The sequence below is a fragment of the Narcine bancroftii genome, chromosome 1 (assembly GCF_036971445.1).
Source record: "Narcine bancroftii isolate sNarBan1 chromosome 1, sNarBan1.hap1, whole genome shotgun sequence".
NCBI classification, from domain to species: Eukaryota; Metazoa; Chordata; class Chondrichthyes; order Torpediniformes; family Narcinidae; genus Narcine; species Narcine bancroftii.
The window spans coordinates 219,034,493-219,061,188 of NC_091469.1; the positions used below are offsets into that span (position 1 = coordinate 219,034,493).

A 26,696-nucleotide genomic window follows, 5' to 3' on the forward strand; every position below is an offset into this window, starting at 1 on the left:
AACAAACCCGATTCTGATGGAGTAAGTTTATGTAGGAAGGCACGATATCGTGGGTCGAAGAGCCTGTATTGTTCTTTCACAGACGTGATAAATTCTATATCGCCCCTTATACATCCAATTAACACCTTTTGTTGGTCTTTCTTCCTCCCCCATTGTTTGAATTCTGAAACTTTCTGATATATCCTTCTGCCTTTTCTGATTTTACCTTGGAAGGCTCAGGCCCAAAACGTCGATGATATACCCTTGTCTCCTATAGATGCTGAAAAAAAACTGCTGAGCTCCTCCAGCATTTTGGTGTGCTTACTACAATCACAGCATCTGCAGCCTGTCGTGTTTCACTCAATTAGCAGGACGTTCAATTTTATCAGCCTCAAGTTTAAATTGTCTTGGAGACATAAAGTGTAAACTGGAACACCCACTCACACAAAATAATGGGGTGAGTGCAGACAATTTAAATGTAGCAAGAAAGCATGACAGACATGGTTTAAAGAAAGCAATTTGCAGTTACTAAAGAGGAAGTCTATGTGCATTTAATATTATCATGACTGATGGAGTAACAAAATGAACAGGTTTCAGTGCTTCCGATTTTTACCAACTATGTATCCTTTCCGTTCAATTTTGGCATTTAGAATTATTGGGCCTGAAGCACAACACCAGCAGCAGATAGTTTTCTCATCCGTTGCCATCAGTGGCTCCTGCAAAAACAACAGAAAACACAGCTTCCATCAAGTTCAACATTCCTTCCTAAGGTCATCCAACGATTTCCCTTGTGTATCAGATAAAACATATAACAGTTTACAGCATGGAAACAGGCCATATCAGCCCTACGAGTCCACGCCGGTTCACTTGAACAACTCCCCCCTCCCACTCTCTGCCCATAACCCTCCAGCCCCCTCATATCCATGTGCACATCCAACCTTCTCTTAAATGACAGAAAGGACCCTGCCGCAACTATCTCCTCTGGAAGATCATTCCATTCTGCCACAACTCTCTGAGTGAAGAAGCCTCCTATAACATTTCTCCTAAAGTTTTTCCCCTCGCCCTTAACTTATGCTCTCTTCTTCCAACCTCCCCTGCCCTCAGGAGAAAGAGTCTGCTCATGTCTAGTCTCTCTATTCCCTTCATAATTTTAAATACCTCTATCAAATCCCCTCTCAACCATCTACATTCCAATGAATAAAGTCCCAGTCTCCTTAATCTTCGCCTGTACTCTAGATGTTGTAAGCCAGGCAACATCCTTGTAAATCTTCTCTGTACCCTCTCCACCTTATCTATATCCTTCTTATAGAAAGGACATCATGAAGTTGGAAAGTGTGAAAGATTCAAGAGATTGTTACTGGGCTTGGACTTTAAGGAGATAGGCGGGGAGGACCACTGAGATTTATAACAATACGAGGGAAATGGATGAGGTGAATAGCCATAGGCTTTTTTCCAGGGTAGGACACAGATTTAAGGTGAGAGGGATAAGATTTAAAAAGGAACTATGAGTCAACTTTCTGGCATGGAGGGAGGAGGGGACATAGTATCAAGTGCAAGAGGTCGTGGTAGAAAGTAGAATTAATGTTCCATGTTTTTTTTCTAAACGATTAGGTTCAAAAAGATTTAATGATAATCATTAAGATTAACTCAAGTCAACTGCAAAATAAATGACTTTATGAATTGCCATTTGAAGGTTGGAACATGCTTAATAGATTGTCTACCTTATGGCTAATCCTAATTCTTGTGCACTTACATTAATGCATTCAAAAAAATTTATTGCCATTACATTACCCTGAAGGTTGGGAGGGTATTGAATTGAATGAGTGCAGCTAAATTTTTGAATTGAATGAAAACCCAGATAGACAACCTGGGTGGAGATATGATAAGAAGATAGAAACACTTCCAACCAGCAATGTAATAATTGCCAGATAGCAACAAGAAGAGGAACCCATGTGAAGTTTTATTTCATCTTTATTTATCATCAACACTTCACAGTAAATGAACTGTATGGTTTCACTCTAAATTTTGAGCCATTTCACTCAATCTTTCGTGTCTGCTAAACAGGTTTTAAGTATGAAAAAAAAAAGCATTATTGACATGAATTGCTTTCAGGTGTATTTGCTCAATATCCTGCTTTTGAGTTCATGAGTTCTTTGTCTTTTGATTTCATGCATTCTTTGTCTATCTTACACTTTTGGATTAAAAGTGGTCAGTCAACTTGTGAATGGATACCCAAATGAATGGGAAAGCATAACCTGTTCAGCCAAAAATCCTGCAGAACGTACCAATAGTCCCGGACTGTTAATGTCAATCTGGTTAAATACTGTAAATTCTTCTTTCACTTTAGCCCTCAGCTTCCATGGCCTGTGCAGCTTGGCTGTCATCCAATAGCTCACGTTGCCATAGTGATCCTTAAAGGAAGAAGGAAGTGGTGGCCTGATGGGAAAATTTAAAAAAAACTCAGGGAGTATTTTGTGGCTCATGCAAAGCACTAATTTAATTTGTGTAAATGTAATGATCTCTCACAGCAGGAGTTGTTAACATTTCACATCATCAGGCAGACTTTCATCACGAGAGACCGTAGATCCAAAAAAAAAGACATGGGAAGCACAAAAAAACAACAATCTGCTGAGGAACTCAGCAAGCTGGAGGAAAACACCAGTCAGCCTTTTGGTCCAGAATCCTTCAAAGCCTTCATCCGATCCTTCTTCGACCTGAACCATTCAACTTATCCCTATGTGCAGCTGTTGATTGACTCGCTGAGGTCTCTGATACCAGTCTTCTACCCGCTCCCGCCCACACATGTACATTCTTCAGAGACAGGGACTTTCAAACACATTCCCAATTCCCTGTACCAACAGGGATGTGGCTCTCTGCAAGTATTTTCACCACTTTCTGCTTTTTATTTGAGATTTTCAACAGCTGCAGATTTTATGATTTTCAAATGCCACGTCAAAGCTCTCTGAATGACTGTTCCCAAACAGACATTAGTAGCGTGTTGCCTTAATTGATTTTTAGGGGTCCACTCAAATCCGATGAGGTAATGGGAGCTTGTCATAAATAATTAGGAAATTATTTTAAAGGATAATTGACAGGGTCTCATGGATTAAACGATTCAATGATTTCTAGTCACAGAGCCTGTTATATGTGGATTGTGGAGGAACACGTGGGATCTCTGGAATATTGTGGATTGTGGAGGGTCACTGTCTGAAACTTATTCAGAAGTTGCATCACCTGCCAATAAAGGTTGGACCTATTAGTGCATCACTAATAGGTTATCATTGGCCGGACACTGTATAAAACATCGATAGACACCACATACCATTACATTTTGCTTGTGTATTCACCACATCCTCCTCCTCTGCCTTCCGCAGGGATTGCTCCCTCCGTGACTCCCTTGTCCACTCCTCCCTTTCCACCAATCACCGCCTTCCCCTGCAACTGCAGGGCTCCACACTTCCAACCACACCCTTTTCCATAACCACCATTTGGGGCCCCAAGCATTCCTTCCAAGTGAAGGAATCTGCGGGAGTTATCCACTGCATCCAGCGCTCCCGCTGTGGCCTTTTCTATATTGGAGAGGCTGTACACAGACGGGGAGATCACTTCTCTGAGCACCTTTGCTTTGTCCTCCTTAATGACAGGGACCTCCCAGCGGCCAATTTCAGTTATGCACCCCACTCCCACAGTGGCATGTCTGTCCATGGCCTCGTGGACTGTTAAATCAAGTTTATCTATAAATTGGAGGAGCAGCAACTAATATCCTATCTGGGCACTCTCCAACAGGATGGCATTATCATTGACCTCCAGTTTCTACTAGCCCACTCTCTGTATTCCCTCTCTACCACACCTCTCTCCTTTCTTCCAGCTCTCCACTCCCCTTCCCTGTCCAGTCACAGAGACACACCCCTCCCCTGGTTTGCTGGTGTGCCCTTCCTCCCTTATCCACCTATTGCCTCCTCTACCCCTCCCTTCCCCAAACTTTTGTGCGGGCACCTGCCTACATTTTGCTCATCTCTTAATGAATGGCTCAAGCCTGAAACATTGGTTAAGTATCTTTATCTTCGCTATTTAAAGGATACTGTTTGACCTGCTGAGTCTCTCCAGCGTTGTGCTTTTATTTCAAACATGGTGTCTGCAGACATTTGTCCTTTACTCCTTTGGCAGAACCGTAGAATGTATATCTAAAGTAATTTCAGATGAAACATGGATATAAATCCTCTTTGTTGATGGGGAAGTGCAAGAATCAGCGTGTGCGTAGAGGACTTGTTAACTGTCCAGGACAAGAAACAATCAACTTTAAGCATGTGGACTTCAATGTAAGGGAGTCCCAAAAACTAATCTATATCCTGAACACACAACCAAAGCTTTATTCACCTTCTTACCACTCATCCTTGTCTTATCATTTGGCTATTAAGGAACTTTTAATGCAAGAATCTGGGTCAAGCAAGCAATCAATACATTTTATCAATACATATGGGGGGGGGGGGGTGCCACGTGATGATGTGGGGCTAGGCTTGATCTCTACTCTCTCTGAAAAAGTTAAAAAAGCCTAAACTGATTGAAAGAAAATAGAAGAGGAAGCTATCGGAAGGCTTATAGAACAATAAAAAATGCCTCCTAAGAAAGATAAAACAATTGTTACTTTACAAGAACTGGAACTAGAAAAAGAAGCTGATAAAGAAGAGAGGCCGACCTCAAAGAAGGATCCTGAAGCTCTCTGGAGGGTAGGTGCCCTTGGGGATAAGCCTGGAGCTGGGGAGACCTTGGATATTGCTGTCAAAGGTCTCCCCTGACAATGGCCATCTGCCACGGGGGAAGAAGTGACTCTGGACGAGGAGTCACACATGTGCAGAGATCAGAAGAAAACGGAGGCAATTTTAAAAAAGGCTCAAGCAGCCTCCAGCTCCAGTGATCACAACTCCTACAGATGTAAATAATGTATGCCTGGGGAGGGGGGGGGGGTGGTAGGGTTTCTTTTCTTTATTCTCTTTAATACACTGAATTTAACAATTGTATTATGAAATTTTTAGTTAGTATTTTGGATGTAGGAGGAGTTGAGGTGGAAAGTTGGGTGGTTATTGGATTTTATGAAAGATTAGATGGCTGATAAATTTAATTTTATTAGTATTAATATTACAATGGGATTCAGAATCAAATAAAGTGCAAATATTTATTAGTTTATATGAAAAATATTAAAACAGACAGCTTTTTTTACAGGAAACACTTAATTTTCTTGGGTCTCGTCCCTCCATACCTTCTGGCAAACCAATAATCTTTATATTGTTCCGTCTGGATTGGTTTTCCAAATAATTAATCTTTTTCACCAAATTTTTATTTTGAGTTTGTAAGTCTTCGACCATTTTGGTCACATCAAAAACTTGATCCCGTATTTCGTCTATATCTTCTTCACACGAATTAAATTTATCTCTCACTTCAAGCTTAAAAGCTCTAAACTCAGCCATCTGTTGAGAATGTATTTTCACCAGAGCATTAAACCTAGTACCAAGTTCAGTCATAATCTTGGATAATCCCTGCATTGTATAAGATAATTTAGATTCAAGATTCACAAAAATCTTTTCAATTGGAAGAGATTTTGGCTCAACAGATTCCTGCTTCTTCTGCATAACCAAAGGATCTTCTGTTCCTTCCTTCATTCTGGTTGCCTTCCTTGTAGTATGACTGCATGTGGAAACCCCAGCCACAGCCTCTCCAGCAATGACTGGAGGACGCTGGCCGGGGTTTTCCCCAGTCCATAATGTATTAAGTTCTCCCAGTACATCAAGTTGTATAGGTTCTTCTATTTCAAGAGATGCAGTTTGCAGCACCACCTCTACAGTTGACAAATGCCTGTGAGTAACTCTTTGTTCTAAAGGCTGTTTGGTGCCCTCTTTAGGGGGCTCTACTGATGTAACATAGAACTCTACATCCGAACACTGTACCTCTCTCCTGGGATCCATTTCACGCTGAGTCCCGGTGTCTTTCCTGTAGGTAGGCTCCAAAACTTGAACTTTTGGAAAATGTAATTTTTGATGATCTGTTGTCGTTTTTTTTTGGTCTTTTCCACCAATTGTAGCATCATAAGTTAAATTAACAGCACTGAAATTATCTAAACTTTTAAAGAATTTTAACGGGCATTTCTAGACAAAACAATAAGATAGAGTCAGGAGTGGACTGGAAGGCACGTCTGATCCTTACGCCATCATGGATTCCGCAGGTGCTGGGTCAAGAACATTTCCCGGAAGGTATAATACTGGAATGTGCTCACAGAGCCTTGCGTAGAAGATCTATTTCAGGTCAAAGTCCAAGACCTGTTTTGGTTCATTGCTTGAATTATTACGACAGAGAAATTTTACAAGTGGCTATTAGAAATGCACAACAGAGAAAATCACCCTTGATGATTCAAAATAATCAAGTTTTCTTCTATGCGGATTTGAGTCAAGAAGTTATGTTCCAACGACGGGAATTCAATCCTGCTAAAGAGTTGTTGTGGAAGAAAGATTACAAGGCAACCTTTAGATATCCAGCTGTTCTGAAGGTTTTCCAAGATGGTTGCCAACCAAAGTTCTTTGATTCTCCAAAGGAAGCTATAGCATTTGCTCAAGAGCTGCCAATTACTCAGTTTCAACAGAGACATAGTTCGCTGCGATCTCTAAGGAGACAAGAGATGGAAGAAAAGAGCCGTGCTCCAAGAAGGAATGGTTGTAATGGTGACTCAGCAGTTGGAGCTGATTAAAAGAAGAGTTGTCCTTTTTTTAAAATTTTTTTTTTTAAAAAAAGGGATATTAAATAATGATGATATTAGTTTAAGATGAAGTGAGAGTTGGGGGAGAGAACTGGATAGGCACTATTTCCTGAAAGTCATCTGCTACATGTGAGTTATCTCACACCCATTTTTTTGGGAGTTCCGCATTGCGCGGTTTAGACGGGAGGGGGTATTTTTAATCTCCTACCCGTTTTTTTTTTTTCCTTTTTTTTGTATTATTAGATTAAAGAGTGAAGGGGTTTTTTTTTGTTTAAATATTTTTAAAAAAGCATAAGTATTTGATTGTTTAAAAAACTAAAAATTGATGTGGGTTTTTTTGTAAAGTTTATTCGGTAGATAAGGAATATTTGAAATTTAAATGTGAATGGGATGGATAAGTTTTTAAATATTTTTTCTTTAACTTTAAGGTGAAAGGAGTGGTAATTTTGGTGTATATTATTTTGCTATTTTAGTTATAGAACGAAGGGAATAATGGTGAAAGTTATAAATTGAATTGTACAATTCTTAATGAGGCTTGAATTTTGTTTGTGGTTTATGCTCCATTTGTTGAAGATATAGATTTCGTTGTAGATGTGTTTTTATTATTTGGATATCTGAATTTTAACGTAATGATTGGGGATATTTAAATGTGGTATTGGAGCTTTTATTGGATAACTATTCAAGAGTAAAAGGGAAAAATGGTGGAAGAGTACTAAAATTGAATTGTACAATGCTTAATGAGGTTTGAATTTTGTTTTAAGATGGTGGTTTATGTGACTAATATGATGATAGATGTGAAGTTAGTTGATATTTGGTGAAGGTTTATCTCTATAGAGAAAGTTTTTTTTCATCTTTTTTTTCCATGCTACATTTTTTTTATATTAAGTTTGAGTTAAATATATGTTTCATCTTAACTCCGTTTGTTAAATATATGCATTTAAGTTTGATTTAAATATATTTTTTAAGTCTGATATCTTAGTATTAATTACTTTTCTTTTTGTTAGTATTTTAATCGGTTATGTTTTTGGTTTTTTTTTGTAAGTGGGTTTTTCTTTTTCTCACATATATTATTAACTTTATTAATTCTTCACTCTTTATTTTGGGGGGGAAAGGGGGGGTTGGACTAATTTGAGTTGGGTTATTAATGTGTAATAATTATTGGGGAGGGTATAGTTTATTTAGATTACTGATACTGTATTGTAATTTTATTATTTTATTCTTAATTTTTTTAAATGTAATCCTATATGTTATTCATGTTATAAAATCTTAAATAAAGTTTAAAAAAAAGGAAACACTTTTAACAGAGAAGGAACATCAAAAGTTAAAAAGAGATTGGGTAGGGACAGAAATAGCATCATCATTTAATTCTAAGGATAGAGGTACAGTAACATTAATTAATAAAAATGTAACAGTTAAAATATTGGATATTAGTAATAGATGTAGCGGGAAGATACATTATGGTAAATTGCTAGATTTATTCGGAACAATGGACTTTATGAATGTATATGCCCCAAATGAAGATAATAGCAAATTTATGCATGTTCTTTTCATGAATTTATCAAATGACAAGTGGAAAGTTGGGAGGGGATTTTAATTTTGCTTTGGACCCTAAATTAGATAGAATGGTGAAAAATAAGGTAGATAAAATGGCAATAGATTTGATGAAAGACATGGATTTAGTGGATATATGGAGAAAAATCCACCCAAGTGAAGGAGATAGTTCTTTTTATTCTTTTCGATTTAAAAAATATTCACGGATAGATACATTTTCAATTTCTGCACAATTTCAAAAGAGGACAAAGAGTGGAATATCAAGTGTGGGTTTTATCAGATTATTCACATTTAATTTTGTCTCTTTCATTGGTAGAAGAAAAAAGGTAGATTATAGATGGAGGTTCAATACAACTCTGAGGCAACAGATAGAATTTTTTCTAGATACTAATAAAGATTCCGTTGCAAGTTAGTTTATATTATGGGATTCTATGAAAGCATATCTGAGAGGTCAAATAATAAGTTATACTTCAAAAATAAAGAAAGAATATATGAAAGAAGTAATTCAATTGGATAAAGAGATAATGAAATTGGAGAAGGAAATTCAAGTACATAAAGATGAAGAGAAGAGAAATATGTTAGAATTGAAGAAATTAAGCCTTAATACTGTGCAGAGTGGAGACAGACATAATGAGATCACGGCAAAATATTATGAGTTGGGAGAAAGGGCCCATAAAGTTTTAGCATAGAAATTAAAAATTGAACAAATTTCTAGAACAATAATTGCAACTAAGAAATAATCAGGGCAGATAACATAATATGCAGGGAAAAAAAATAATTTTAAAGACTTTTAAGCTAAACTTTATCATTCAGAATTTATGAAAGATAATAATAAAATAAGAGATTTTTTGAGACAAGTTAAATTACCAGTATTGAAGGAGGATGAAAAGTTAAGACTGTCTGATAATTTTTCAGAAATAGAAGTTTATGAGACCCTAACATCTTTACAAAATAATAAGGTACTAGGAGAAGATGGCTTTCCACCAGAATTTTATAAAGAATTTAAGGAATTATTCATATCTTTATTAATGGAAGTATTATATAAAATGAAAGAAGTTCATGATTTACCAGTATTTTTCAAAACAACATTAATAACTATAATTCCAAAAAGAGGGAAAGATTGTTTACATCCTTACTCATATAGACCTATATCATTATCGAATACAGACTATAAAATTGTATCAAAATTGTTAGCAAATAGATTAGTTGAATTTTTGCCAAAATTAATAAATTTAGATCAGACTGGTTTCATTAAAAATAGAAAAGCAGCAGATAATAAAGTTAAATTTTTAAGTTTGATAAATATAGCACAAAATAGGAAGATTCCCATGGTAGCATTAGATGCAGATAAAGTATTTGATCAATTGGAATGGGATTTTTTTAAAACATTTGAGACACTTAATGCTTTTGGGATTCCAAATAATTTTATAAATTGGATAAAGGCATTGTATAATTAACCAAAAGTAAAAGTGATTATGAATAAAAAAATCTCACAACCCTTTTTGCTTGAAAGATCTTCTTGAAAAATTTATCCATTATCACTCTTTTTATTTGCAATAGTGATTGAGACATTGGCAGAATTAAATGAAATTAAAGGATTTGAAGTAGGTAATAAGGAACATCAAATGAGTTTATTTGCTGATGATGCTATAGTATGTTTAATGAGATCAGAGAGATTAAAAGAATATGGCTTAGTGTTGGGTTATTAAGTTAATGTTGATAAAAGTGAAGTGATGCCCATGTGGATATGGATTATTCACAATGTAAAAGATTGACAAAATTTAAGTGGCAAAATGATTAATTAAATATTTGGGAATTAAAATTAATAGGAATATAAATAATTTGTTTGTTAAATTATTTGCCATTGCTAAAAAAAAGGAAGAGGATTTGAAAAGATGGAAAGATTTACCAATAACATTAATAGAATGAGTGAATTGCATTAAAATGAATATTTTTCCAAGAATGCAATATTTGTTTCAATCATTGCCCATTCACGTACCAGAATCTTTTTTTTCAAAGTTTGAATAAAATAGTATGTGAGTTTCTTTGGAAAGGTAAGATGTCGAGAACTGGTTTTGAATAATTAATGTGGAAATTTGATCAGGGTGGACTAAGACTACCAAATTTTAAGAATTATTTTAAAGCAGCTCAATTATATTTTTGTCCTCCTATTATCAAAGGGGTGAAAACCAACTTGGGTTCAAATTGAAAAGAATAAAATTGGTGAAACTAATCCGGAGCAAATTTTGTATAAATGAAATAGAAAGCTGTTTAAAGGAACTAAAGATGTATCAGTATTAAAGAATATATTAAGAATATGGAATAGAATTCATATCGAGAGAGGAATTAAAATTTATCAATTACCAAAAATGTTATTAAAACAAAATCAACTTCTTCCTTTTATTTTGAATAATTCTTTATTTGACAATTGGTAGAGTAAAGGTTTACAGAGAATAAAAGATTGTTTTTAAGGATTATTTTTAACTTTTGATCAATTAAAAGATAAATGTAATATACATAATAATACAAGTTTTGCATATTATCAATTAAAAATGTATTTGAAAAAGAGACTGGGAGCAGATTTGAACTCCCTAAACAAAGTAAATTTGAAGATATAACAAATACATCGGTTGTTAAGAAATTTATTACTAACATGTATATAAAATTACACGAAACTACGAAGAAAAAAAAAGATTTATATAAACCAAAAATGTGATGGGAGAAAGATTTAAATATACAAATTCAGGAAGAGATTTGGTCAGAATTACATCATGAAAGTGTTACAAATACAGTAAATGTTAAATATCAAATGGTTCTATATAATTATCTTCACCAATTATATTATACCCCATATAAGTTAAATGGACTTAATTCCAATTATTCAAATAAGTGTTTTCGATGTGTGAAAGAAATAGGAACTTTTTTTTTACATTCAATGTGGTCTTGTGAAAAAGTGGAAAGGTTTTGAAATGAACTGAGTTTATTAATAGGGCAAATTATGAAGCTAAAGATATAAAAGGATCCAAGAATATGTTTACTTGGCAATACAAAACTGAAATTGCATAAATACTAAGAAAATTTTTAAAGTATTGCAATAGTAATTGCAAAGAAATGTATAGCGACATCATGGAAAGACGATAGAGAAGTGTAATTAAGTAGATGGTATAATGAGATGCAAAATTGTAAATCTTTGGAAAAAATTACATAATAGTTTAACGGATCGAGTTGAATTTTTTTTAATAGTATTTGGAAACCATATATGGATTTTATGGATAATTTTCCATCCACCTCTTCTATGTTATCCACTCCTCTTAATCAGAAAATTTAATAATAACTAATAACTATATGCTAGTATTGTTGTATATTAAATGGCAGGTGTTTTCTACTTTCCTTTTGGTTGGAGGGGGGTGTTGGGGAGAAAAAATATAAAAGATATAGATATTTGGTTAATGCTTTATTCATTTTTTTCTGCAATGATTCAAATAACTAAATAAAATTTTCAAAACTAAAACATGTAAATATGTAAACATGCAGAATGCTGTATGAGAATACAAATGTTTCTTGCCTGGGGAAACAAAAAAATAAATGGAAGCACATGTTGAAAGGGCATTTAGCTTCACTGGTGTTTTTAATATGTACATTTTATTATTAAGAAGCTCAAGAGGGAGATATGACAGCAATGCTCAAGTATTTCACAAAAAAAAAACAAATTTGAATCTACAAATGCAGGCTGTGTTGCACCAATTGCAACCCAAGATCGGACAGATGCGACCTAAAGCCACACCTACCATACAGCGATAAACAACATGGCCAGAGGATGACACAGGTCACTCCAAAACATGGAAGAGATATTTCAAGATCCAATTTAAAAAAAAACTCGTCAGGTTCACTATCATCCTTAGGTAACCAAAGAGCAATCTTGGAGGGAACTTTCCCCATTCTAGACATGTATTTCAAAAGAAAGTGAATAACCACAAGGAGAGTTGAAAGTTATTGACTCACACATGCGGAAGCACCAGACTGAACGGATACTCATGTCTCCCTGACTGTAATACAGTAACTTCTTCAGATTCTGTGGAAACAAAGTCACCACATTAATTCAAAGCACAATACAACAGATGGTTACTGAAATAAAAGTAAAAAAAGCATATGCTGAAAATGCAGAGTAGGTTAGGCCTACTGTGGAGAGAGAAAGACAGAGTTAAATTTTCAATGAATCACCTGAAATATTAACCGTCTCTCCCACCACAGCAGCTTGGCTTTCTTGAAATGCAAGCATTTTCTGATTTCAGATTTATTGTTAAGATTATATGCATTGCATCACATACAACCCTGAGATTCTTTTTCTTATGATTATGGAAGAATTACCACCAATTGGTAGTACAGCATTAACGTGTAAACAAAGAACAGTCAACAAATAACGAATGTAAACAAACTGACTGCAATACAGAGAGAACAAAAAGAAAAATCAATAAAGTGCACAAATAAGAGTCCTTAAATGAGTCTCTGAGTTTTTTTGTTGATGAATCTGATGGTGGAGGGTAGCCGCTGTTCCTGAACCTGGTGAAGTGAGACTTGTGGCACCTAGACCTCTTTCCTGATGGTGAGAACAGAGCGTGTACTGGGTGGTGTGGGTCTTCAATGATTGCTGCTGCTCTCCGACGGTAGCATTTCCTGTAGATGTACTCAATATTGGGGAATGTTTTGCCTGTGATGTCCTGGGTTGTGTCCACTACCTTTTGGAGGGCTTTACACTCCGGGGTATTGATGTCCCCAAACCAGACCGTGATGCAGCCAATCAGCACACTTTTCATCACACCTTTACAAATTTGTCAGGGTTTTTTGTGTCATACCAAATCTCCACAAACTCCTGAGAAAGTCTGTCATTTAAATTGGTCATTTGTAAAGTGTGTGCCACATCCACCCAGCGTAATTCCACTAATCTTTGGTGGAATGAGCAAAATTGGAGTAACTTGCAAAGTTAGAGGGGTCATGGGAATTATGCAAAACCTAAATGATGCCTTCACGTTTAAAATAAATGATGAATTTCTGAGCTGCCAAAACACTTAGTAAGGGATTGCTTAAGGTGGTATGTGGGGAGGAAAGAAAAAAGTTTGAAAACCAGTGTTTTAATCATACCTAATTGACTCGTTATGTGCACGGCTTCATAACTCCAAAAGAAATGGACCAATGACAATTTTTCTCAAGCAAAATATTTCAGTAACAATTGGGTCTAGAGCAGTGATTCTAAACCTTCCCTTCCCATTCACATCCCACCTTAAGCAATCCCTTACTAATCACAGAGCACCGGTGCCATAGGGGTTATTTAAGGTAGTAAATGAGTGGAAAGAAAAAGTTTGGGAAACCCTGCTCTATAACTTTTCTATCCATACACCTGACAAAAATGTCTTTCAAATGTTACATTTGTACTTGCCTCCACCATTTCTGTAGCATCTTTAATCCACATACTCACATTCTCCATGTAAAAACTGTGCCCCTCAGGTCCTCCTCGAAATCTATGCCCTCTGGTCATAGATTCCCATACAATGGGAAAAAGACTATTGTGGTTTTTAGACTGCACGTATGTAACAATGCAATCAAGGAATTTTGCCGCTACATGGGCAGTCTAAAAAGGAATTTGCAGGAATTTTGAGTCAATTCCTGAACCGTGATTTATCCTGCAGGACCCCCTACAACTTTTTGGAGGAAGCCTGCAGTGTAAATCGTACTGAAAAAATTTGTTGACGGTCATCAGCTACCACAGGACTCTTGTACTCAAGTACTTGCAGTCTAAAAAGGTGCCCAGTGTAAATGACCACTCAAGCAGCAATTACGTTAAATTTTTTTCCTCAATTTTCCCGATATTGTTGTCTAAAAATCACATGCCTACATTTCGTATGCCCTTCATGATTTTTCCTATCTTATCCAGCCTCTCCTTATAACTCAAGCAGATCAGTTCCAGTAGCGTTGTTGTGAATCTTTTTTTGTACCCTTCTCTAGTTTTCAGATATCCTAGAGCTGGGTGTCCAGAACTGTGCACAGAGAGCCATAGAGTTATTGAGCATGGAAAAGACCCTTTGTCCTCCCTCAACCAAATGAGCATTCTCAGCTAGTCCCATTTGCCTCCATCTGGTCCATATGCTTCATAGCCTTTCCTGTCCATATACCTGTCCAAATTCCTTTTGGACATCATAATTGCATCCACATAATCCTCAATAAGGGAAACATTTTTCCTATTTCTATTCTGTGGAGGCAGCTGAGAATGTTATGAGAGTCCTTTCTAATTCTTCGAAACTCTAGACTAGAAGCCTTGTTGCTCAATCTCTTCTATCATAGACCTACTCTGCTACCAGATCTGCTCCAGATAATCTTTACTGTGATGAACATGTTAAGTTTATTGTTATGTATACTGCACATTTGCATCAAAGTTCTTATTTGCACGTACTTGATTTAAAAAAAACAATTCCAATAGTATGCTTTATATTAAATTCAAAAATATCATAATCATAGATAAATATTCAGTTACCACAGTGCAAGAACAATAAAATGACATCACAGTGATGTAGATAGTCCTGCCATTGGGTCAGAGCAGTCCATGATTAATGTTTCAAAGGGTCGTTCAAGAGCCAGACTGCTGTTGGATTAAAAAAATCTGTTCTTGAACCTAGGGCTTCTGTAGCTGCTACAATGTAACATTGAGAAGAGAACATGACCAGGGTGATAGATTTTGGCTACCTTATTGAGGCAGAGTCTCACACAAATATTCACAGATATCTTCAATATCTCACTCCAGCCAGCCATGATACTGCGGTGATACACCCCTCGCCTATTGCAGGGGGTGACCTGTGCACCTGCAAGAAGAGCTCTGAAAGACAAGACAATACCTGGCCAGCTGTCAATCAGCCGATCTGAATGGACCAAGCCCCACCCGGTCAGCTGTCAATCACCTGCCGGGATATAAGCCATATCTGGCCCATCAAGGTCAGTCGCGCGGAGCTAACATAGCTAACCACAGCTAACTGCAGCAGACACTTGAAGTGGAATAAAACCTGTTGATCAATCTTTAAGTCTTGAGTCTGCTTTCTGTACGACAATGCACCACAGGCATCCACCTTTTTCATATAGGCATCAATCATAGCAATAACCAAAAGTGCAGTAACCTGCCTTAATGACCATCAACCAGTAGTACTTTCATCAACAGTGATGAAGTGTATTGAAAGGCTGGTGATAAAGCAGATCAACTCCTGTCTGAGTAGTGACATGGATACATTGCAGTTCGCCTATCGTGGCAACAGGCCTATGGTGGATGCCACCTCACTGGCCCTGCACAAAGCCCTGGAACATCTGGACAGCAAAAATGTATACATCAGGATGCTCTTTATCAACTACAGTTCGGTATTTTACACCATCATCCCCTCAAAATTGATCAGAAAATTGCGAGACTTGGGAGTTAACATCCCACTATGTAATTGGATCATGGATTTCCTCACCTCCAGACCACAATGAGTGAAGATTTGTAAGAACTTCTCCACAATCTCCATCAGTACTGGAGCACCATAGGGCTATATTCTTAGCCCCCTGCTCTACTCACTTTACACCTATGATTGTGTAGCTCTGTACAACAGTAACACTATCTACAAATTTAATGACAATACCATGATAGGGGGTTGTATAAAGGATGGCAATGAGTCAGCATAGAGGATGTTAATTGAAAACTTGGCTGAATGGTGAACCACTAACAACCTTGCTCTCAATGTCACCAAAACTAAGGAGCTGATTGTTGACCTCAAGAAAGGAAAGCCAGAGGTACACAATTCAGGATCATTGGGGGATCAGAGGTGGAGAGGGTGAGCACATTTAGGTTCTTGGGAGTGACTATCTCGGAGTATCTTTCCTGGACTCAACAATCAATGGCATCGTGAAGAAAGCACGTCAGTGCCTCTACTTCCTCAGGAGTTTCTGGTGTGACAAAAGGGCCTCTTCTTGATTGATACTGTTCTATGTTCTCTGTTCAATAACATGTTTAAACTTATCCAGGTTGTTTTGAGAGAGAGAAAAAAAAATCGACATTTCTCAATCTATCAGAACTAAAAATATGAAATGAATGACTCACATTTTACAACACTGCCAAATCACTCCACTCCCCTGTATCCACCTGAAGCCAATTTGTATCTATCTTAATTCACATTCCCAGTAAGATTCTTCGCCAGAGCAACTAATAAATATTATATTTGGTCCTCCGAAGCAAATCCCTGATATAAATACCCATCTCTGCTTTACCCAGCAAGCTGAATGAAGCCTGCCAATCTATCAAGGACTCTTTTGTTCCAACACTTTGTTATTTCTAACAGTTAATCAGCTCTCAGTCTTCAAGCCACCAGTTCCATGTGTTCAAGCCTCCTTCACTGGCCTCCAGTAGGCAAACTTTTAAAGGCTTATGAAAAATCCAAAAACGCAACATTCAATACTCTCTCATCTACTCTCCCACAAACATCCGCATAGAATTTCAAGCAGAGTCCAAAGTAACCTTCCTTAGCTCAAGGCTCAACAGCTTGACTCGTGAGTGGGGACCGTTTGCCCCCTAAGAGAATAGAGCGAAGTTAACATTTACCTGTATGTTTTTTTTTCTCCCCTAAGAGAGTTTCCCTCTGAATGCTATGCCACAAACTGTGAGTACAGGAGTAATTTTTTTTTTTAAATGCAAGGTTTCAGAAAGGAACAACTTAGTAGATCAGATGTTACCCGTGTAGTTTTCCTCCTTCCCGTATTTAATATCAGGATGTTCACAGAGGCTTCTCCGGGGAACTCCTGTTGTACAGTGAGGTGAGATAGACTGACTGAAAAGGCTCGCCAACATAACATGTGTAAACTGATGTTGTGATTTCAATGGTTTCCAAGTTAGAACAAAAATTAGAACAAGAATATCTCTCTACACATACCAGAGCAGACAAAGGAAAGAGAATCTGCAGCGCCGAAAGGGGTTGGGGTACAAAGGAACAGGCAAGAGGTAATCAATACAGATGATGAGAAGTTACAGAGAGAGGGTGAGGGCAAATAAAGAAAGCGCTCTGATGGGAGATGGAAGGAAATGGGTGGGGACCTGGAGGAACGGAGAGGCAGAGGAACGAGGGAAAGTGCAGTGGCTCGGCCAACAAAAGGACCCAACTCGGTTTTCGCCGGGAAGCGTAAAAATAGACAACATCCCAAAGCAGTGTCACCGAGAGAAGCCTCCCGTATTCCACTGACCCAGACATGGGAATCTTGGCCAGCACAAGAAGTACGTGAAGCTGAACGCTCACATTTACTTTGAACAGGAGTACTTTTCAACGCGTTTCCAGGTGGCAAGGTGAGCACTGGTCCGCAGTGGGGGGAGGACCCAGTCCTCGCCACTGCTGCTGGGCGACTGTCCCGTTTCTAATCGCTGCAATGACTGACCTGACCCAATGATCATGTACTTGTGTTTAAAGTACCGGAGCTTCTGCGTGTAAACCTGAGTCTGCTCGGAAGAACTGTCAGTTTCGGTCCAGCGAACGTCCGCCTGTGCTTTGGCGTGCATTTTGAGAGCTGTCACTTCGATCTGGTCCGTAAGCTCCACCACAATCCGCCCAGTGACCCATTCCCCGCTGGAGTAAACAGGACGGTCGTAAACGATGGCAATTTTCTTCACTTTGCCCATGGTCGCGGAGGGTGGCACAGACGGGCGGGTCCGGGACCGCGGAGGATGCACAGACAGGCGGGTCCAGGGGTCGCGGAGGGTGGCACAGACGGGGGGTCCGGGGGTCGCTCAAACGGGCGGGTCCGGGACCGCGGAGGGCGCACAGCCGGGCGGGTCCGGGGGTCGCTCAGACGGGCGGGTCCGGGACCGCGGAGGGCGCACAGCCGGGCGGGTCCGGTGGCAAACTGAAGACCTGATTTGCAACGATACAGCGCTTGAAGCTGGCGACTCCACCTCTTAAATGTTTCGTGACGAAAGTTAAACTGGGAAGGCTTGTCCGATCTCGATTTCTGCCTCCTCCTTGCGATAAAGGGGAATTCGTGCAAAGAATGTTTTCTCCAGGGTTTTACGTGATGGGTCCTATTCCTTGTTTTCGTCGAGGACGGGTTGAAATGGAGCCATCTCAGAAAACACAGGAAGGGATGTTGATTTGAGTTGTCCACTGTCGAACAGGAGCATGTGGCGGTTTAAAGTAACTTCCTCACGCTTCCTGTGTTGCAAATTTGCTGCTGGTGACCAGAATTTGGTGGTGAAATCAGCAACTCTGTGGCAGCCAACAAAGTAAGTAACCGTGTCGCTGCAGGGCATAGTTGCAAATAATATTGTTATTATTGGAAGAAATATAGGGTTCTGACAGCAGCTCAGACCATCACACAAGTCCTTCGATTTACACTGGCCACTACCCCCCGAAATACAACCGCTATTAAAGGAAAAGCACACCCCACACTCGGGAAGATTCGCACCACGAAGTTAAAGGGTTCTCAACCTTTTTTTTTAAACTCTAATTCCCTACTTTAATTTTTCCAAAAAAACCCATACGCCCTGTGCAAGTGTATTTCAAGGTCGGGAATACACTGGAACACATGGTACATATTCAACTACTACTTCGATATGTGGACCATCTCAAACACACAATTGTCACCTCAGTGGGAACATGACCCCTGACCTTTTTGTTTGATCAGGGGACTAATTTTGTTAGTTTCAACCGTGACAGAGTAAATAGACTATATAGATGTGTTTTTGGGAGACAGATTGGGAAATGTTTGTTAGAGTAGGTTACATACAAACATTTTAACACAGATCTTATTTAAAATACTGGAGCTCTGTCCGATGCTAGACATATAGTGCTCAAAATACTTCACTAATGGATTGTTGTTTGCAAAAGGCAACAGATGAAAGAGCTTGTTGAAGATGCTGCTATCTGGAGGAGAGCTTGCTGTTGTAAGAGAGTCATATGGTTTTGCAAGTTGAGAGAGTCAAACAGGCTTTCTCTTAGAGAGACACACACACACACACACACACAAATGTCTTGACCATGTTACAGCCAGCAGAAGTAGCTGGGACTGGAACAGGACAAGCTGGCAAGCCTAATTGGAAGCTGGCCTGGTCAAAGCCCTTGTGGTTTATGCAAGAGGAGAGGACTGGCTGTCTAATATTTCACTTGGAAATAAGAGAAACAAAAAAGGACTCTGTGATGACCTGAAAGAAAGGTTATCATCTGGAGAACCCTGGAGGGGCAAGTTTTGTCAGCAAGTCACTGCAGTGACTGATGGAAGTACATCAGTCGTGGATGTCCTGGAACAACAAATCTCTCTCTGAAACCAACAAGAATCTTCCTGAGTGGTAACCATTTACCTTTCAAGCACCAAAGCCTGGTGAACTTTATAAATGTTAAATTCTGTACACAGTATAAGAATTGCCTGCAACCAGTGAACTTGAAGGAATGAGAAGTGAGATTGGACTGTGTAAAACTTTTCTGAACTTACACACACATGCACTTAGAATTAGAAGGGGGGGGGGGGTTAAGTTAGGTTAAGTAAGTCAATAAATTAAAGTTTGGTTCTATTTTCATCTTTAAAGATAATTAAAAACAACTTTTGTTTAAGTAACCATTTGGCTTGGTGAATATATATTGCTGCTGGGCTCTGGCTCATAACATAACCTCAAATCTCTAGTAATTTCCAGTCAGTTTCTCTTAGCTTGTAGCAAATCACTAACAGCACTGAACCCACATTCTACTAAATAAGAAGATGGAAAGTAGATCAATAGTTCCCTTGCTAAAGTAGTTGAGTTTGGGTCTTTCTTTTTGATCTCATTAGACAGCCACATCATAGTTCCATTCACTCTGAACAGAGTTTTCATAGATTCATCATGTTGCAACTCAGGAAACTCCTCTTGGTATTGCACTTGGACTTCAGATAAGTCCACTAGCAATGGCTGAGTTAACCAAAGGAGAAAATCCATTGCCTTTAAATCACAAAATCTATTATTGAAGTCGGTAACCAACATTTTCAAATGGTCAAACCAACTTTTGAATTTTTTCCCAAAATATTCCTACACCCCACCAAAATATTCCCATGCCCCCACAGTTGGGGCATACACCCCACCTTGAGAATAGTTGCACCATAACATTGCTGTTGTAGGAGTAGGTCATCTGCGCCATTGAGCATGCACCACCTGGCCATGGACGCAGCTCCATCTACCTGCCTTTCCCCCATAACCCTTAATTTCACGACTGTAAAATGAACTGTCTTAATTATATTTAATGAGGCAGCCACAACCTTTACTGCTTCCTTGGGCAAAGAATTCCACAGATTCACCACTCTCTGAGAAATCCTCATTTGGGTCCAAAAACTACTCCCCTGAATGTAAAGACTGTGTCCCCTCATTCTAGTCTTACCTGACAACTTTCCTGCATGTGTCCTATTTATTCCTTTCATAACTTTATGCTTCTATGAGATCCCCTCTCATTGGTCTGAATTCCAGTGAGCATAGTCCCAGGCAACCCAATCTCTCCTCATAGGCTAACCCCCTCGAGCCTCTGGATTCAACCTGATGAACCTCCTCTGCACCACCTCCAAAACCAATTTTTCCAGGTGCAGCCTTATCAGTTTCCTGTATCATTGCAGCAGAAACCTCCATACATTTTAATTCAGCCTCTCTCGCAATGAAGGCCATCATTTTTGTCTTCTTGACTCTCATATAAGCACTCCAAAGTTCCTCTGCACAAAATGCTGAAATCTTTCACTATTTCAATAATAATCTGATCTTCTATATCCAAAGAAGATTACCTCGCATCTGCTGGTGTAAAACCTTGACCGTTCAGTTAACCTATTGATATTTCTGCAGATTCTACAATCCTTTTCACAATTTGCTTTTCCTCTTTTATTTAGTTTCATCATCAAACTTCAATATGTAATTTGTGGGCCCACCATTGACCCCTGAGGCACTCTGCTCACTAATGATAAATACCAATTTCTCCCAAAAACCAATCCCCTATCAAAGTAATAATTTAGGCTAACTCCATGCATCCATTTCTTACAATTAAGTTTGTCATGTGACACCTTAGGGATCATATTTTGGACATCTGTTATATCCTCAAAGGACTCCAGTAAATTCATCAAACCTAAACTTTCTGAATCCTTGCTGTGCCTATTTCCTTAATGATAGCTTCAAGAATTTTCCCAGTTACAGACATTAAGCTAACTGGCTTGTAGTCACCTGTCTTTGACCTTCATTCCTTTTCTTCAAAACAGAAGCATGATAGATATTTGCTGTCTTCCAATCTGCCGGGTCTTGCCCAGAGATTTGGCTAAATTATCACAAATTTTTGTACTATAACTCATTCTATTTCTTTCAGTAACCAGGGATGCATTCCATCAGGACAAGGGTCTTACCTAACATTAGTTAGTATAGTGGTTAGTTTAATGCTATTACAGTACCAGTGACCGGGGTTCAAATCTGGTGCTGCCTTTAACGAGTTTGTATGTTCTCCCTGTGCCTGTGTGCACTTCCTCCAGGTGTTCCATTGTCCTCCCACCCTTCAAAACATACAAGGGGCTTGTAGAGGAAATGGGATTAATAAGACAGCACGGGTTTATAGGACAAAAGGGGGTAAAATTAAAAAATTTAAATATACATTTAAAAATTAGGCCCAACAGCTTGATTAGAGTTAACTCTCCAGTGATACTGATTGTGTGGAGGTCCTCACCTCCCAATGTATCCATAACATCTTTCTTTGTCATGGTAAATGTGTCCTCCATTGTGAAGACCGACATAAAATTGTCATTCAGGACTTCGGCCACTTCTGCATTACCCAATATTAATTCCCCCTCTCATATTCATTCTAGCCACTTATATAATTGTAAAAAAACTTTTACTAACAATTTCTATATTTTGTGTGAGTTTTCCTTTGTAATCTGTATTTTCTTTCTTTATTGCTGGGTTAGTAGTTCTTTGTTTTAAAAAAAAAATTCCCTATCTTCCAGTTTCCTGCTACTCTTGGTGACTTTGTATGCATGAGCTTTTAGCTTGACACCTTCCTTTATTTCGTTGGTCACCAAAGACTGGTTCTTCCCACCCTTATGTCCTTGATTTTCATTGAAAATCATTGAGCACTGTGAAAAAAAGAGATCTTTAACATGTGCACTAAAGTCCATCTGTCCCTCAATACTTGCTAAAGTCCGAGCATCCATTGTGTGCATCCTATTCTTATTCATCCCATGTCACCTACCATTTTCTTTGGCATCTTACCAATAAATACATATCATACCATAGCCAAAGACTATCATTCTAACTCACACCTCCAATCTCATGGATTCTGTGAACTTCCTATTTATATTCACTCCAGCTACATTTGCCTTCATATTGGTCTGGCCCCCAATAATGGCGTGGGTAGGGAGGGTGATAAGGACCTGCAAAGTGAGTGCAAGGAGTTAAGTGCTCTTCACCATTTGCAAAATTGTCATTTATCTGTGTTAAGACACTTAATGGAGATATGGTATAATAGGAATCAAATTGTTGGAACAAAAGGTAAAATTTTGGCTAGGACTCCATTGTATCAAAATAAATTGTTTCCTTTTTCAAAGAATAATCAATATTTGAAATCATGGGACAGAAAGGTATCAAGTTGGTAGAAGATTGTTACAAAGCTGGTTCTTTTCTTGCATTCAACAGACAAAGAAACATTTGGAATTATGTCAAAAACATTCTTTTCATATTATCAAGTTCGTGCTTTGTTGTTAGATAATTTTGGACATAAACTAAGGTTACCTAGGTGAAATTCTACTTACTGATGGAGGTGAGAAAGAGGATTTATTTCAGAAATGTATGCTTTGTTGCAGCATAAAATGAGGAAACCAGATTTGTATAAAACGAGAATTAAATGGGAGAAAGAGTTGTCTATTCCAATGTCTCAGGAAGAACGATTGATGATGTGTGAAGACAGTATGACTAAATTAATAAATGTGAGATATAGATTAGATCATTATAATTTTCTTCACCAGCTTTATTTAACCCCTGAGAAGTTAAGGAAATATGGATTTAGTTCTTCGGATTTATGTTTTCGATGTGGTAAAGAGGCCGGTTCTTATTTTACACTCAGTATGGCTTTGTGAAAAAGTGAAACCTTTTTGGTGTAGGATTATGGAATTCTTGGAAGATTTATTAAGTTTAAACTTGAACTTGATCCAATGTTATTTTTGCTGGGATAATAGTGCAACATTGAGTTTGGGGCTAAAATTAGAGAAGTTTCAAATTGTGTTTATTCGATTAGCATTAGCAGTGGCTAGAAAATGCATAGCTATCACTTGGAAAAATGAAATTGAGTCAAGTATTCAAAGATGGCATATAGAGTTGAGATCTTGTTTCAACTTATAATTTAAGCATGTGGTGATATGTAATTACACCACTAGGTCACCATGGGTCATCCCAGTGACCTTGTATATAAAGCAGTCCAGAGCTACAGTCGAGCCTTCCAGGTTTGTCTTGCAGAGAGACAAGACCTCTTAGTGTACATATTAGTTTATTAAAGCTGTCTTATACTCACACTGCTTTTGTGGTTATTGTCAGTACAAAGCGATAATTATTCTTTTTGCATTAAGGTGTGGACCCCGTAAATGAAATATATGGGTCTAGAAATGTAGTGTTTTTTTCTCTTCCCGGATGGAGATGGCATCCTCCAGGGTAATAGATGTTAACTCCTTTTTTTATTTTTTTAGGGTAGTTATTAGTGGGGGGGAGGGGAGGGAGGAATAAAGGGAGAAAATTTTGTATGTCTGTACTTTCATTAAATAAAGTATGCAAAAAAAAAGGAGTTAGGTGCTTAGTTCAAGGAAAGAACCTCCAGGGTTGTGATTTCACAATTGCAAGTGAGAATAGAAATAGAAGGATAATGCTCCTTAATACATAGCTAAGGAGATGGTGCAGAAGGGACGGCTTCAGAGTTCTAGATAATTGGGTTCTCTTCCAGGGAATGTGGGACCAAGAAGGTTTGCATCTGAAGTGGAGGCAGAACGAATGCCCTTGCCAAAAGGTTTTCCAGTACTGCTCATGTGGATTTCATCTAGAATGAGTGGAGGATTGCAGTTACATAGAACACTACAGCACAGTACAGGCCCTTTGGCCCTCCGTGTGGGGCTGACCTACATATTCTGACCCAAAAAAAATCAAGAAACCCTCCTAACCCCATAACCCTCTAGTTTTAATCCATGTACCTGTCTAGAAGTTTCTTAAATGTCCCTTATGTTTCAGCCTCCAGGGGCATTCCAGGCACCCACAACTCTGTTAAAAAAAAACATAACCCTGATGTCTCCCCCAAACTTTCCTTCCTTCACTTTGTACATTTAAAAAAATGCAGACCTTTGTGTGTTTTTCTTAGCTGCTTGGAATGCACCCATCAGAGAGATTCCTTCTGAATGGAACACACCGTGAGGACTGTTGTGATTTACTCAAATATTCAGATTTCAGAAATAAATAACTTGTGGCGGCATGCCACTAGGCAGGCGAACCGGCCCCACTTGTAATCCACGCGGTGGGGCAGCGGGCTCAGAAGCCCCCCCCCCCCCCCCAGCTTCTCAGCCAGGTCCGGGCTGGGAGTACAAGTCCAGTTTTCTGCTCACTGAGCTCAATCCGTCTGGTTGTGTGTGTTCTTTCCGTAGCAGTGTAGCTGCCGCTACAATTGGTGACACCGACTGGTTCAAACGTCTTTGAACCCAACATGAGCGAACCTGGGATCAGTGCTATAGCCCTCAAGTTGCCTGAATTCTGGGTTCAGGAGCTGGAGACTTGGTTCGGCCACATGGAGGCCCAGTTTCACCTCGGCCAGATTTCGTCGGACAAGACCAAATTCTACCATGTGGTCGCCTCCCTGGACAAACTTACTAAATCCTCGGTTATCATTTTCGCCACGTCACATAGGATTTTCTTAAATGATTGCTACCCGAGACCATTTGTCCCACTGCCCCTGAGCCTGTTGTCCAGCGGGTCTTGCTGTGGTCCAAGGTCCGACGAAAGGAGACTCGAATTCTGCTTTAGCCGAGGGGGCTGGGTGCAAAAGAGAAACTGTCCCATTGCAGCGTCCCGTGAAGGATCCTCCCATGATGGCACAAACAATTTCGCCGGCAGGAAACACATGAAAGTGTGTGGCGCTGAACGCTGCCCAGCTGCGTTCAAACTCGTTTCAAAGTCGCAGGAGAGAGGACTTGCAATCTGCTCCGTGGACGGCCAGAGTAACAAGTGGAAGACAGCTGAATGCAGCCGTCGCTGGGCTGAGACACTTCTGCGTCGTTGTGTTTCGAATCTGTACAAAGCAAGGACGCACCTACCTGACCCAATGATCCAGTACTTGTGCTTGAAGTATCGGAGCTTCTGAGTATAAACCCGCGTGTGTCTGTGTTTGGAACTGCCGTGACGTTCGGTCCAGCGGACGTACTCCTGGCCTTTGGCGTGCATTTTGAGAGCTGTCACTTCGATCTGGTCCGTAAGCTCCACCACAATCCGCCCAGTGACCCATTCCCCGCTGGAGTAAACAGGACGGTCGTAAACGATGGCAAATTTCTTCACTTTGCCCATGGCCGTGGAGGGCGTACAGGCGGGCGGGGCGGGTCCGGGGTGGCGAGGAGGGCGCTCAGGCGGGCGGGTCCGGGGGACCGAGGAGGGCGCTCAGGCGGGGCGGGTCCGGGGGACCGAGGAGGGCGCTCAGGCGGGCGGGTCCGGGGGGGCCGAGGAGGGCGCTCAGGCGGGCGGGTCCGGGGGGCCGAGGAGGGCGCTCAGGCGGGCGGGTCCGGGGGGCCGCTCAGGCGGGCGGGTCCGGGGGGCCGAGGAGGGCGCTCAGGCGGGCTGCTCCGGGATAGTGCTGAGTGCCGGAAGGAAGTTTTGGAACGATCTTAAAACAGGCGACGTCCTCCGCCCTATTTCAGGCATCGGGCAAAGTGCCAGAGAAAGCTCGTGTGTCTTGACGGTGGAAGAAAAGCGTGATTTGACGTTCAAACCCCATTTCTTTCACTCCAAGGCTGCGCGACGATGAAGGCTCCGTTTTTGTAGAAGGCTCATTTAAACTGAATACTCGACTGTCTATTATATTTCAACATTAAACTTTAGTCATCAACAACGTGCGTCCACGATATACAAAAGCCATTCGTGTCGTCCCCGTCTATCTCTAGGTTTAGTGTTACCGAATGTTTACATCTGCAAGGTTGATACATTCCACGCGTCAGTCACAGCGCCTCCCCACCCTTTGCACATCTTACCAACAGTGTTTGACAGCCTGGCAGCAGCATTTTGGGCGATGCACCAAACGGGGTGGGGTCCTGCAATGTCAACTCTGATCAGTCCGTGTTTTATTATTGGGGAAGTTTGCCGCTTAAAACCAATACCTCATGCGACCCACGCAATGCGAAGGCACTGGAAATAGCGACTGCTGGGCAG

At 39.6% G+C, this 26,696-nt stretch overlaps 1 protein-coding gene across 4 annotated transcripts in view; it reads right to left on the minus strand.

The window, feature by feature from the left end:
- Positions 1-26,413, minus strand: part of LOC138739242 (arrestin domain-containing protein 3-like) — a 46,878-nt gene extending 20,465 nt beyond the window's left edge. For 2 of the 4 annotated variants that reach the window (XM_069890915.1, XM_069890899.1), the window contains exons 1-4: positions 25,595-26,413; positions 12,278-12,347; positions 2,265-2,415; positions 593-695 (exon numbers count right to left, since the gene is read on the minus strand). In XM_069890915.1, coding sequence (XP_069747016.1) covers positions 593-695; positions 2,265-2,415; positions 12,278-12,347; positions 25,595-25,841 — 571 coding nt within the window. In that variant the 5' untranslated portion in view covers positions 25,842-26,413. Of the gene's footprint in view, positions 1-592; positions 696-2,264; positions 2,416-12,277; positions 12,348-17,710; positions 18,178-25,594 lie in introns of those variants that run through there. The other 2 variants (XM_069890908.1, XM_069890926.1) reach the window with 2 other exon arrangements.
- Between the last annotated feature and the right edge of the window lie 283 nt (positions 26,414-26,696).